This window comes from Neofelis nebulosa, chromosome X (assembly GCF_028018385.1).
Source record: "Neofelis nebulosa isolate mNeoNeb1 chromosome X, mNeoNeb1.pri, whole genome shotgun sequence".
NCBI lineage: Eukaryota > Metazoa > Chordata > Mammalia > Carnivora > Felidae > Neofelis > Neofelis nebulosa.
Window position 1 is genome coordinate 112,630,676 of NC_080800.1, and position 12,478 is coordinate 112,643,153.

Sequence of the window (12,478 nt, forward strand, 5' to 3'; positions counted from 1 at the left end):
GAGTGAAATTAATCTCGTTTTTAATTACAGTCTCCTTCTACAATATTGAAATGAGTTTCTCTGTCTTTGATGAAGACCCAAGGATCCCGGTTATCAGTGTTGTCAAAGAATTTGCAGAAAATTGGGTAAAATAATCTTTTAAATATTTATGGTACATATAAAATCTGTGAATATATGTATGTGCATATATATATGATGGACGGAGTAGCTTAAAAGTAGGCTTTAACTTCTTTCTACCCATAATACATTTCACAGCTAATTGGTTTTGATTTTTTGCTGCAAATTTATCTACTGTGTGAGTAACACTGTAAGGACGTACGGTGTCAATGCTGAAAGCTTTTATGGGATGTCATTATTTTAATTTGTTTAGAACTTTCCCTTCGCAGACACAAATTCTGGGCTTCTGCCAAATTTTCCTAATTGGAGAAAGTGGGGAGGCAGCGATAACAAAGCCTATGCTATTGTATTTAAATATGTTTATTTTCTGCAGTTTTATTTTTTCTCTCCTACACGATGTTTTCTTTATCCTCACATTTTTTTCTGAAAATAAAAGTAATACATTCTCTCTGTAAAAAAAAAATCCAGAGACTGAAATCCGAGCCCCAGCAAGTAAATGTCTTCCCTCATACTGCTTGTATTGAATCCTCTTAACAGTCTGGGGTATATTCATTGAGGGTTTTTTTTTTCCCCCATACCCGTGGTAACACTGATGCATGTATGTTCTTTTACAAAAATAATTGGAATCATACAATTATCCTATTCTGCAGCTTGCTTTTTCTCACTTAACCATATATCTTTGAGCATATTCATATTGCAAATATACATCTACCTCATATACTTTAACAGATACAAAGGATTTCACTGGATGGTTGTAATATAGTATTTTTTTTTTTTAATTCAGACACCCAGCGGTGGACATTTAGGTCACTTTTATTTTTTTCTCTATTTGGAAACAATGCTGACGATATGCCCTTGCAATAAATTTGGGGGGCACTTGAGGTTTTCTAGAGGATAAATTCCCAGAGCTGGAATTGCTGGATCAAAGCACATGAACATTGAACATTTAAAAAAAAATAAGTTTATTTATTTATTCTGAGACAGAGAGAGAGAGAGAGAGAGAGCGCTTAGAAGTGGGGGAGAAGCAGAGTGAGGGAGAGACAGCACACAAGTAGGAGAGGAAGAGAGAGAGAATCCCAAGCAGGCCCGGTACTGACAGTACAGAGCTCGATGCAGGCCTGCAACTCACAAACGGTCAGGTCATGACCTGAGTCAAAATCAAGAGGCGGTTAACCGACTGAGCCCTGCTTGGGCTCCACATTTCACATTCTAACATAAAGCTAGGTGGCCTCCCAGACAGGCGATATCCATTTGCACCCCACCAACAGTAAATGATCATGTCTGTTTCCTCTCTTTCCCCATCAGCATTTCTTTTGCCGTGTGTATAGCATGATTGTAAGTGCTTGAAAATGGGCGCGTGTATTTGTCTCTTAGGGCCGCCATAACAAAATACAAGGCACTGGGGGGCTTACACAACACACATTTCTTCTCTCACAGTTCCGAAGGCTGGAAGTCCAAGATCAAGGCGCCTGGAGGGTGGGTTTCTTCAGAGGACTCTCTCCTTGGCTTCCAGAGGGCCACCTTCTCACTGTGTCCTCCCATAGCCTTTCCTGCGTGTGCGCGCGCACACACACATGCGCACACGCACGCGCACACGCGCACGCGCGTGGCAGGTACAGAGAGAGAGAGAGAGAGAGAGACACACACACACACACACACGGACACACGCACACACACATATCTGGTGTCTCTCTTCTTCCAGGGACTGCCAGTCCTACCAGATTAAGGCTCCACCTTCTGACTATATTGAGCCTTCATTGCCTCCTTAAAGGGCCTACACCCAAATATAGTCACATGAGGGAGTTAGGACTTCAACGTATCGATTGGAGGGGACTCTATTCAGCCCCTGGCAGTAGGTAAAATGTAAATTGAAGAACTGAGTGGAGCAGATGGAAATGTTGATCTCACTGGAATAATAAATGCAGCTTAATGATGACATTGTCTCAGGTAACTTCCCTGGCTTGATAGAGGAGTGGGAATACTAAAATCGATCTGTTTTGTCTCTTACAGTTGAATTCTATATTTCAGGACAGTGAATTTGCTGTTGCTAATCTGGCCATTCAAATTAAAAGCAGGTATGGGGGTATCATCTATTGTGGGTCGAAGGCAGTTTGGGGGCATTCTGGGTATGTTCCTATCCCGGGGACGGGGGAGGGCGGATTTCATTTTGTTTTTTTCCATCTGAGATTTAGGGTCGGCATTTTGAGTTACATCTTCCCTTCTGAGTGTAGGTTCTCTTTGGAATACGAGAAAAATGTGTATTATCACTGTAGGGTGTAAAGCCAATGGGAGAACAAAACAGAGGAGTATAAATCAGGGAAACAGTGGAATTAGATTCAGTTGCCTTTAATGTCCCTTTTGGCTTTAAAATGCTCTGTGACTTTGAGGGGAAAAATCATGCCTTAAACGGATGAAAGGCTAGGGATGGCCAATGCATGAAGATTTATAAGACTCTTTATTTTCTGATTAACGCACTTTCAGGAGGTAGAATATTCCAAAGGGAACCTGAAATGTGTAAGGCGAGGAGTGCTGACTAGTCTAAGACTTGCCTGGGGTGCAGATTTGGGGAGGTGATGACAGTGCAATGGGCAGGTGCTGAGGAGTATCAAGGAGCCGAGATCAAAGAGAAAACCCGCCTTTCCCCACCCTCTCCAATACCTGGTTTGCAGCTTATTTTCTACATACTCCTAGATTTGGGGCCATACGTTTATTAAGAGAACGGGATTCTACTCTACGTGCTGTTTTACACCTTTCTTTTCTTGCTTCAAAATACATCATGTACATCTTAGCAGTCCAACACATACAGATTTAGCTTCTTCCTTTTAATGACTGCATGGGATCCTTTTGCATGGGTGTGCAATGGTGTATTTATCCGATTACCTAGTGATGGACATTTCAGTTATTTCCACTCTTGTACGTATATCTGTATGCACCCTTGTTGGTACTGTTATGGGACAGATTCCTGGGAGTGGGGTTGCTCCAAGACTTACCACCATTTGGGTACTCAGATAATGACCAAGCTCTTTTGAAGTGCCTCCTTAGAGCCCTAGTGTTTGAATTCCAAGCTGGGAGATTCTACTGTTCTGCGGTTGTCTTTCTCCTGAACTTGAGTCCTCATGTATTGGACACTATATTTCATTTACGTGTGTGTGTGTGTGTGTGTGTGTGTGTGTGTATGCTTTTGATACAGAGACACTTCTGAGGGAGAAATAACCATGGATCAAACTGCAGTAATTTTTCAAAATGACTTGTAACTCATCCTGTACCTGAGTAGATATAAGTAAATTAGTGCTTCTACCCAAGTGTATGTCAAGCAAGGCTCAATTATGGCCGTTGAGGGTCAAATTACATTACTTTCTTTGGCATCTGCACAGCGACCCAGTTGGAAGACCATCCTCTGCTTTTCTGAACTCTCTGTGGGGCAGTTTTTTTGAGGTGCCTTTTGTGTGGGCTATGGGAGCATGGAAGGACTTGGGGATTGTAAATAATAAATCTGCCTTTTATGTGTATAGGTTTGATGTCAGAGTGTGACAAAACTACCTCCCATCCTCCTTTTGCCCCGATTCTCAGTACTTATCCCGGTGCCTCAAAATTTTACCACGTCAGACTCCAAAAGGATTAGTACGCAATGCAGCTCGTAAGGTTTTTAAACATGAGAGAAATATTTTGCTTATACAAAATAAAATCAAGCCTGCAGTGCCATCCAAATGATCTGCTGTCATTTATTTTTTAAACTTAAAAATTGTTTATTTTTGAGAGAGAGAGAGAGAGAGAGCAAGCACACGAGTGAACGGAGAAGAGCAGACAGGGAGAGAGAGAACCCCAAGCAGGCTCTGTGTTGTCAGTGCAGAGTCTGATGCGGGGCTCGAACCTTGAGATCATGAAACTGTGAGGTCATGACCTGAGCTGAAATCAAGAGTCGGATGCTTGGGGCACCTGGGTGGCTCAGCTGGTTAAGCATCTGACTTTGGCTCAGATCATGATCTCACGGTTCGTGGGTTCGAGCCCAGCATCATCTCTCCTCTCTCTCTGCTCCTCCCTGACTTGTGCTTTCTCTCTCGAAATAAATACATAAACTGGAAAAAAAAAAAGAAATACTTAAAAAAAAAAAGACACTTAATTGACTGAGCCACCTGGGGGCTTCCTGTCATCATTTAAAATACTTTCTGTAAAGAGCAGAGTCTGAATTTTTTAATTTAATAGATAACATAACCTAAGTGAAATTGCTCTCAAATAATAGGTGTAAAAAGCCTTTTGGCGACACTGTGGTCCCCAGAGCAGGCTGCCTGGGTTAGAACCCCTGATCTTGCACTTCCTGAATGGGAGACCTTGGACAACCTAATTGAATGCTCTATGCCTCAGTTTCCTCATCTGTAAAATGGGGATAACCATACTACCGTTCCCCACAGGGATGTTTTGGAATGGGATGATTCATGTAAAGTGCTTAGCACAGGACATAGTAAATGCTTGGTAGTGTTTACCCTTTTCATCACCATGTCAGGATCTAGATCCGGAAGTCTCAGCTTCTGCTCCCGGTGCTGTGATTCATCAGCTGTGTGACACTGGGCAGATCACTTACCTTCTCTGAGACCTAGCTTTCTCATCTAGAAAATGGGGTGACTTTCCCTGCATTGTCCACACCACAGGGATGATATGAGGACTAGATGCATTGACTTTTTTGAGACTGATTTGCAAATGACAATGGGTTACATAAATGTAAAGCATAATGATGATTGCTGCTGTCAATAAGCCCTGTGCTCAATTGTAACATTTGTGTAAAGATTTTGGAGACAATGTACTTTTCTTTTGCATTATTTTGAAACAGAGGGAAGGGCAAGGAATGGCTACAATTTCCTATGTACCATACAGGTAAGAACTGAGTTTATTCCTAGCTGGTACATTTAGTTCTGATTTTCCTTCCATTTAATTCTGTATTTGCAGCCTCTGGGTCGGAGTTGTCAGAAGGAGATCAAAGTACCCGGTGGTTATTTTACAGATGCTGTAATTGGGCTCTTGCCTTCATGAAATAAGTTGTTTCGGTTGGTCATGGCACAGCCTAGCAAAGAGCCTGCTGCCTCTTTGTAGTGAAAAGAAAATGGGGTCCAAAGTGGTCATAATTTGGAGATGGGGGAATAAAGCCTTTGTTGCCGCCAAGAAAAGTCCACAGAATACTCAGCAGGGAAGTGGAACATACTAGGTATTTGTGACCTTGGCTAAGTCTCAGTTCCCTCATCTGTGGAATGGGGCTAATAGTAGCACTATTCGTGAGGCTGTTGTGAAGATAACATGAGTAGCAAGACCAGGGGAGCAAGAGTGCTGCAAATGTTAGCTACTATCATTATCATTATCTCCATTATTACTATTGCAGAAATAGGCCTTCCGCACAACACATCTTTACAGACTAATTGAGCGTGTGCCATTTGCCTCATTGCAGTAATGATGGATAAATTGGAGACCAGAAGGATAAAAGGTTTTCTCCCGAGTAATAAATCCTGAGTACTCCCTCTTCTCTATTAATTAGCACAAACTCCCAGCGAACGCATGGCTAGTTGATTTTAATAGAATGCGAATGTTTCTGACTGTTCTTTTGCAAATGGGCTTTGAGTTGTTTATTTGGCAGACGAGAAAATTTATCAGAAGATTTCGATGGGCCGTCTTCCATCATGTCTTAAGGCTTGCCACTTGACGTAAAATGTTGGGTGTTTATGGGCTCTCAATTAAACCACCTGTGTAAAATCTCAGCGCCGCGGGCCAAGTTGTACCCTGTTGACATAACTGCGACATTGTTCTTTTGTCTCTGCTTTTTAGCTGTGTTTGTCAGGTCATCCTAAAAGCCAACTCTTCTTTAGCAGCCAGCGAATTGATTAGCAGGATCGAAAGGAAAATACATGGCAACCTCACACATGGAAACTTCACGCAAGGTCAACTGATGTTGTTAGTTGCATCGGAACACATTGCAGTGGAAAAACTAGGTAATTTGGGGTGGGGGGTATTCCATATGCATCCATTCCCCTTATTATATTCCCCATATATATATATATATAATTTATTGTCCACTTGGTTTCTACACAACACCCAGTGCTCATCCCAACAGGTGCCCTCCTCGATGCCCATCAGCCACTTTCCTCTCATTCCCCTTATTATAAAGCTCATAATGCACGCATAGGAAGATGTCCTGAGTTCTGAAGGGGAGAGGAGTTGTCTTCACGTCCCTTTCCTCATCCACAGTGCTCACTCACCCTGAGAATCTTTCTGCCTGTAAGAGCTTATAAACAATACAGGGGGACTACCGGAGACCATTGGTCAGCTCTGGACATCAGCAGTGGCCTGTCCATCAACGGAGCGGGAGAATTGTCTTTCTTGCATAAATACCCGGAGGGTGGGGGAGCTTCCTCGTCCCACACTAGAGCTGCCCAATAGATGCTTGCTGATTTATTGATTGATATAGCCAGGCTGTTCATCTTGGAAAGTGATCTGAGAACAGTCGGGCCTTTCTCTCATGGGCATTTCTTCCCTTACTCCCTGCCATTGCTGCTATAGCTCTCTTACTTTTCCCCAATAGACTGCGGCAAAATAGATAGCGGGCTAACCCGGATACCACACATCCGCGTTAGAACACACAGCCCTCGGCGACAAACTAATCAGGTAGCAGAGGGCGGGCTGTGGTCCCAAGTGACAGATGAGTGGCAGGCAGAGAAGGGTAGAAGCCACAGGCAGAGCTTACAGGAGACTGGGATGGCTGGACCATTCTGTCAACACACGAGGGGGAAGATTTCTGGAACCAGGGTCATGAGCCCAGTGGGTGGTCAGTGAAAACAGGGGACTGACCACGCACACTTAGCCTGGGTCACTTCTCCCTTAATGTGACCACACTTGGCAGCAAAACCTTGCCCTCAGCATCGATATCAGAGCAGGGCTCCCGTGTCTAATACTGGCGACAGTCGGTACGTGGAGTTGACTAAAACCAAATCCACCCCAGAACCCCTGAAGAAGGGAGGAAGCATCCAGAAGGAGAAGTCAGTCTTTAGTCTCCCATCATTGACAGTGGGTACCTCTGAAGGAGGGCAACCGGCAGGTGAGGGCTTGTGGTTTTTGTGTGGGTGGCTTGAACTATTAGTCAATGCAAATGTAACACTTTTAAACACCAAGACAAAAAGCTGTCCTGTCAATTTGTGCTTTTAATGAAAAGGACTAAATGTGAGGTTTTGCTGGGAGGCTTAATTTAAGAAAGGGCTGCATTTCACATATTTTCCGTGAAGCCTGCTTTAAAGGGCCTGGTAGAAAAAGTTTCCTCTTTTATTTGCTGGTGTTTACAGGCAGGATAATAATGATGGGTCACAATGGCTGTTCATGATTCTTCTAAGTGCCTTTTGCCCTTTAAAATGTGCATACATTTTCTCTGTAGAGCCTGGAAGGTGTGAAGCCCAAGAAACAGTCTCTAAATACAAAGGGACCTATAAGTGGCTCTTAACCAACCCTACCGAGACAGCCCAAACTAGATGCATAAAGAATAGGGATGGAAACGCCACTAGAGTCTGGTATGTATTGGCCAAGTTCTAACTGCCAGTTCAGATACTCAAAGGTCGCTTAACTGGGGCCACACTTCTGAGCAGGCTCCCTCCCTCCCCTTCCACCCTTGTCTTGCCTTCTTTTACCCTTCGGACCTACTTAAGCACGCGCGTGCAACATAATCACATTCCAAAAGAATGTTCAAGAAGACAAAAGGGAAAACATCACCCATAATCCCACCATCGGAACACAGCTGTTTTTTAGGCTGGTGTGTTTTTTCATCTCGCTGTTCCCGGTGTGCCTTTAAGTTTTATGTAGCTTTTTTTGTAGTGGCAATCACCACCCTCCTATCAGCAATGTGATTCACCTTTTCACTCAATAGTTGATCAAACATTTTCTGTGGTTTACATTCTTCTTAATGACCATTTCGAAAAATTGCCTCCAAAGCTACCTCGTTGATGGGCCATAATAATTTACTAAATCACCCTCCTATTGTTGCCTTATCATTTTCCTCCTTTACATCATCAGCCCCTCTTCTCTGACTCTCTGCTGTTAATGGTTTATGCCATTAACTTAAGTAGGCAGCCCAGAAGGGCAGCAGGGTTTGACAGAGGCTTAAAAGCTTTTTTTTGGAAGGCAACATCTTAGACTGGGTCCTACTCTGTTCATACATCTAATCAGGTTATCAAATCATGCTGGTTTTGTGATCACAATCAGAGCTCACATGAAGCCTTTGCTTTCGGACTCCACCACCGCGACCCCCGTGCAGGTCCTTACCATTGTCCCTCAGCTACTATTAAAGCAGTCCCCTTGCCTTCCCCTGCTCTGGTTCCACATTGCCTCGGGTATTAAGTCTGAGCTCTTAAAGACAGTACTCAAGACCTGTGGGCTCCCCTTTCCTTTTTACCATGCATTCCAGCCAAGGAGGGCCATTTGCCACTGTGGACTCGGGTGGGTGCCTTCTCAGGTCTCTTTCTCTGCTTGTGCTATTTTCTCTGCTTCGGGGCAGGGGGGCCCTCCTCCATGTCTGTCCTTTTAGCATCCAGCTCAGCTCAGAGCTTGCAGATAAGCTCTCCTCTCTTGGTGGTTTTGATAGAGTCCGTTTTGTTGATAGAGTTTTTCGTCTCACAACTTGCCTCCTAAACGTAGTTACATTTACAGACTCAAACCACCAAGTTACAACACGCTCCTGCCGGGACCAGACCCTGCTGTGTTTGTCTGCACTATCAGAGGTCCGAGAACACAGTGGGTGCTCAATAAATGTGTCAGCTCATTTGAAATGAACTGTATTGAATAGGGGAGGGTGGACGGTGGGGGCAAAGAGCGGCAGAGGGTGCCATACCAATTGCCTTTGGGGAATGATATGCTGAGATGGGGACAGATTCTAAAATGAATTTCCTTTTAAAATGGGGGTAAGAGGGGCGCCTGGGTGGCGCAGTCGGTTAAGCGTCCGACTTCAGCCAGGTCACGATCTCGCGGTCCGTGAGTTCGAGCCCCGCGTCAGGCTCTGGGCTGACGGCTCGGAGCCTGGAGCCTGTTTCCGATTCTGTGTCTCCCTCTCTCTCTGCCCCTCCCCCGTTCATGCTCTGTCTCTCTCTGTCCCAAAAATAAATTAAAAAAAAAAAAAAAAAAAACGTTGAAAAAAAAATAAATAAAATGGGGGTAAGAAAGGAAAGTGAGGGTAAGGAGCCACGTCCAGAGGGGCAAAAATCTGTGCCCCGGCTCTTGCTCTGCTGGACATTGCCATGCTTCATCTCAGACTCTCTTGCCTTTTTATACCTCCTGCATGGGGACCCTAGATTCGCTTGTTCCCCAGGAGCAAAGTTTTCTTCACTTTACAAACACTGGGCTCCTGCCTTTGCTATCTCAGCCAGCAGAGCCCAGTGTTTGTAAGTGGGAGTGGTCAAAAGGAAGAGGCACGCCAAAGATACACCGTGTTCCTTCTTTGTTTGCTTTAAGACTATTCTGGCCTCATCGTCCAACAAGAAAGCTCTTTGTCCCTCTCTCCTCTCTTTCTCAGCTCAATCAACATGGAGACTGGCAAATCTCAGTGGGAAAAACCGAAGTTAAAACAGTGCAAACTGCTTCAAGGACTTCCTGATAAGATTGTGGATCTCGCTAACATTACTATAAGTGATGGTAAGACTGTTCTGTACACATTAGTGAAATAATGGAATCTCAGTTGGTCTGCTTGACCTGAGACCAGAGAGGGTATAGGCTAGCCCCATGTGGGAAAATCCACCTTACAACGATCCAATTTCAGAAACTAAGTAGTTCACGTTGGTAGAGGTGGGAGTGAGGTATGCTAAGCTAGGACTCTCAGTGGGGTTTTTTTTGGCTTTATAGTGTTTTTTATTTTATAATTTGTAGCTAATTATTACTTTTCACTTTAAAATAGTCTTCAGGGGTGCCTGGGTAGCTCAGTCGGTTGAACGTCCGACTCTTGATTTCAGCTCAGGTCATGATCCCAGGGTCATGGGATTGAGCCTTGCATCGGACTCTGGATTGGGGGCGCCGAGCCTGCTTGGGACCATCACTCTCCCTTTCTCTTTGCCACTCCCCCACTTGTGCTCTCTCTCGAGCTCTCTCAAAATAAATAAATAAACTTAAAAAAGTTTTAATAGGTAATTCTTCACATAGTTCAATATTGCAAAAACAGAAAGGCTATACAGTGAAACATCTTCCCACTGCTGACCCCTGCCATTCAATAAATATCCACAGAGATGTTTTATGTATCTACAAGGAAAATTACACACACACACACACACACCATACATATGCATATATGTGTATATTCTCCCTCCCTCTTTGTACACAAAGTGGAGCATGCTATTTATGCTGTTCTCCATATTGCTTTTTTCTCTTCACAATATATTGCAGAAATTTATTGTTTTGGTATTTGGAGAGCTTCCTCGTGCTTTTTATCACTGCCTTATATTATACCGCATGCACGGGCCATAATTTATTTCTTTCACCTGTTTCCTATGGACGGGCATTTAAGCTGTCAATAACATTTTGTTTTTACGAAACTGTTGTAATGGATATTGTACATATGTCATTTTGCCTAAGTGGGATATACTTGAAAGATAAATTCCTAAAAGTAGAATTGCCGGGCTACTCATACTTTTGATGGTGTTAAAATGCTGTCTGTAATGGTTGCACCAGTTCGTACTCCCACTTGCAAGATGTGAAAGTGCCTGTCTTGGGGCACCTGGGTGGCTCAGTCAGTTGAGCGGCTGACTTCAGCTCAGGTCATGATCTCGCAGTTCGTGAGCTCGAGCCCCACACTACAGATCCTCTGTCCCCCTCTCCCTCTGCCCCTCCCCTGCTTGTGCTCTCTCAAAAATAAATAAACATTAATGGGGCGCCTGGGTGGCTCAATCGGTTAAGTGTGCGACTTCAGCTCAGGTCATGATCTCACGTTTCGTGGGTTCCAGCCCCACGTTGGGCTCTGTGCTGACAGCTCAGAGCCTGGAGCCTGTCTTCGGATTCTGTGTCTCCCTTTCTCTCTGCCCCTCCCTGGCTCAATCTCTGTCTTTCTCTCTTTCTCTGTCAAAAAAGAAAAAAATTAAAAAAAAAAAAAACCTTTTGAATCTCCAGTCATTTGATAAACAGAAATCGATATCTTGTAGTTGAAAAAAATTTTTATGAAGATATTCACATATAAAATTTTACACATTTAATGGGTACAATTCCATGGTTTTTAGCATATTCACTAGAGTGTGCAACAGTCACCACTAGTTCCAGAACATTTTGATCATTCCAAAAAGAAACCCCACACACATTAGCAGTCATTCCCTTCCCCTCATCCTTGCAATGCCTGGAAACCTCTAATCTACTTTCTTTCTTTTTTAAATTTTATTTTATTGTAATAAGAACGCTTAACGTGAGATCTACCCTCTTGACAAAAAAATTTTTTTTAAGTAGGCTCCGTGCCCAGCGTGGAGCTCAATGTGGGGCTTGAACTCACGACCCTGAGATCAAGAGTTGGACACTTAACTGACCGGGACACCCAGGCAGTTCCCCCACTTGAGAAATTCTTAAATATATAGTATATTCCTACTGACTATGGGTACAATGTTGTGTAAAAGATCTCCAGAACTTACTCGTCTTACTTAACTGAAACTTTATGCCTGTTGATGAGCAACTCCCCATTTCCCCTCCCCCAGTCCCTGGCCACCACCATTCTACTCTGTGCTCTTGTGACTTCGACTATGTTAGATTCCCCCATATAAATGAGATCATGCTAGTGCCTGGGTGACTCCGTCGGTTAAGCGTCTGACTTCTGCTCAGGTCATAATCTCGCGGTTCGTGGGTTCTAGCCCCGCGTCGGACTCTGTGCTGACAGCTCAGAGCCTGGAGCTTGCTTCCGATGCTGTGTCTCTGTCTCTCTCTGCCGTTCCCCCACTCACTCTCTCTCTCCAAAATAAGTAAACATTAAAAACATTAAAAAAGATAAATGAGCTCATGCAATATTTGCCATTCTGTGTCTGGCTTATTTCACTTAGCCTAATGTCTCCAGGTTTATTATCCGTGTTGTTGCAAATGACAGGATTTCCTTCTTTTTAAAGGTGAATATCATTCCTGTGTGTGTGTGTGTGTGTGTGTGTGTGTGACATTTTCTTTATCCATTCATCTCTAGATGGACACTTGTATTATTTTCATACCTTGACTATTGTGAATAATGTTGTAATGAATGCGTTACTGTAGATATCTCTGTGAGATAGTGATTTTCGTTCCTTTGGATATACACACACAAGCGAGATGGCTGGATCATACGGTAGTTCTATTTTTAATTTGTGAGGAACCTCCATACTGTTTTCCATGGTGACTGTGCCAGTTTACATCCCCA

At 43.7% G+C, this 12,478-nt stretch overlaps 1 protein-coding gene across 1 annotated transcript in view; it reads left to right on the forward strand.

The window, feature by feature from the left end:
• Positions 1-12,478, forward strand: part of ADGRG4 (adhesion G protein-coupled receptor G4) — a 121,869-nt gene that overhangs the window by 60,854 nt on the left and 48,537 nt on the right. The window contains exons 7-13 of the mRNA XM_058714761.1: positions 31-125; positions 2,128-2,192; positions 3,308-3,339; positions 4,926-4,986; positions 5,926-6,089; positions 7,523-7,655; positions 9,647-9,765. Coding sequence (XP_058570744.1) covers positions 31-125; positions 2,128-2,192; positions 3,308-3,339; positions 4,926-4,986; positions 5,926-6,089; positions 7,523-7,655; positions 9,647-9,765 — 669 coding nt within the window. The remainder of the gene's footprint in view (positions 1-30; positions 126-2,127; positions 2,193-3,307; positions 3,340-4,925; positions 4,987-5,925; positions 6,090-7,522; positions 7,656-9,646; positions 9,766-12,478) is intronic.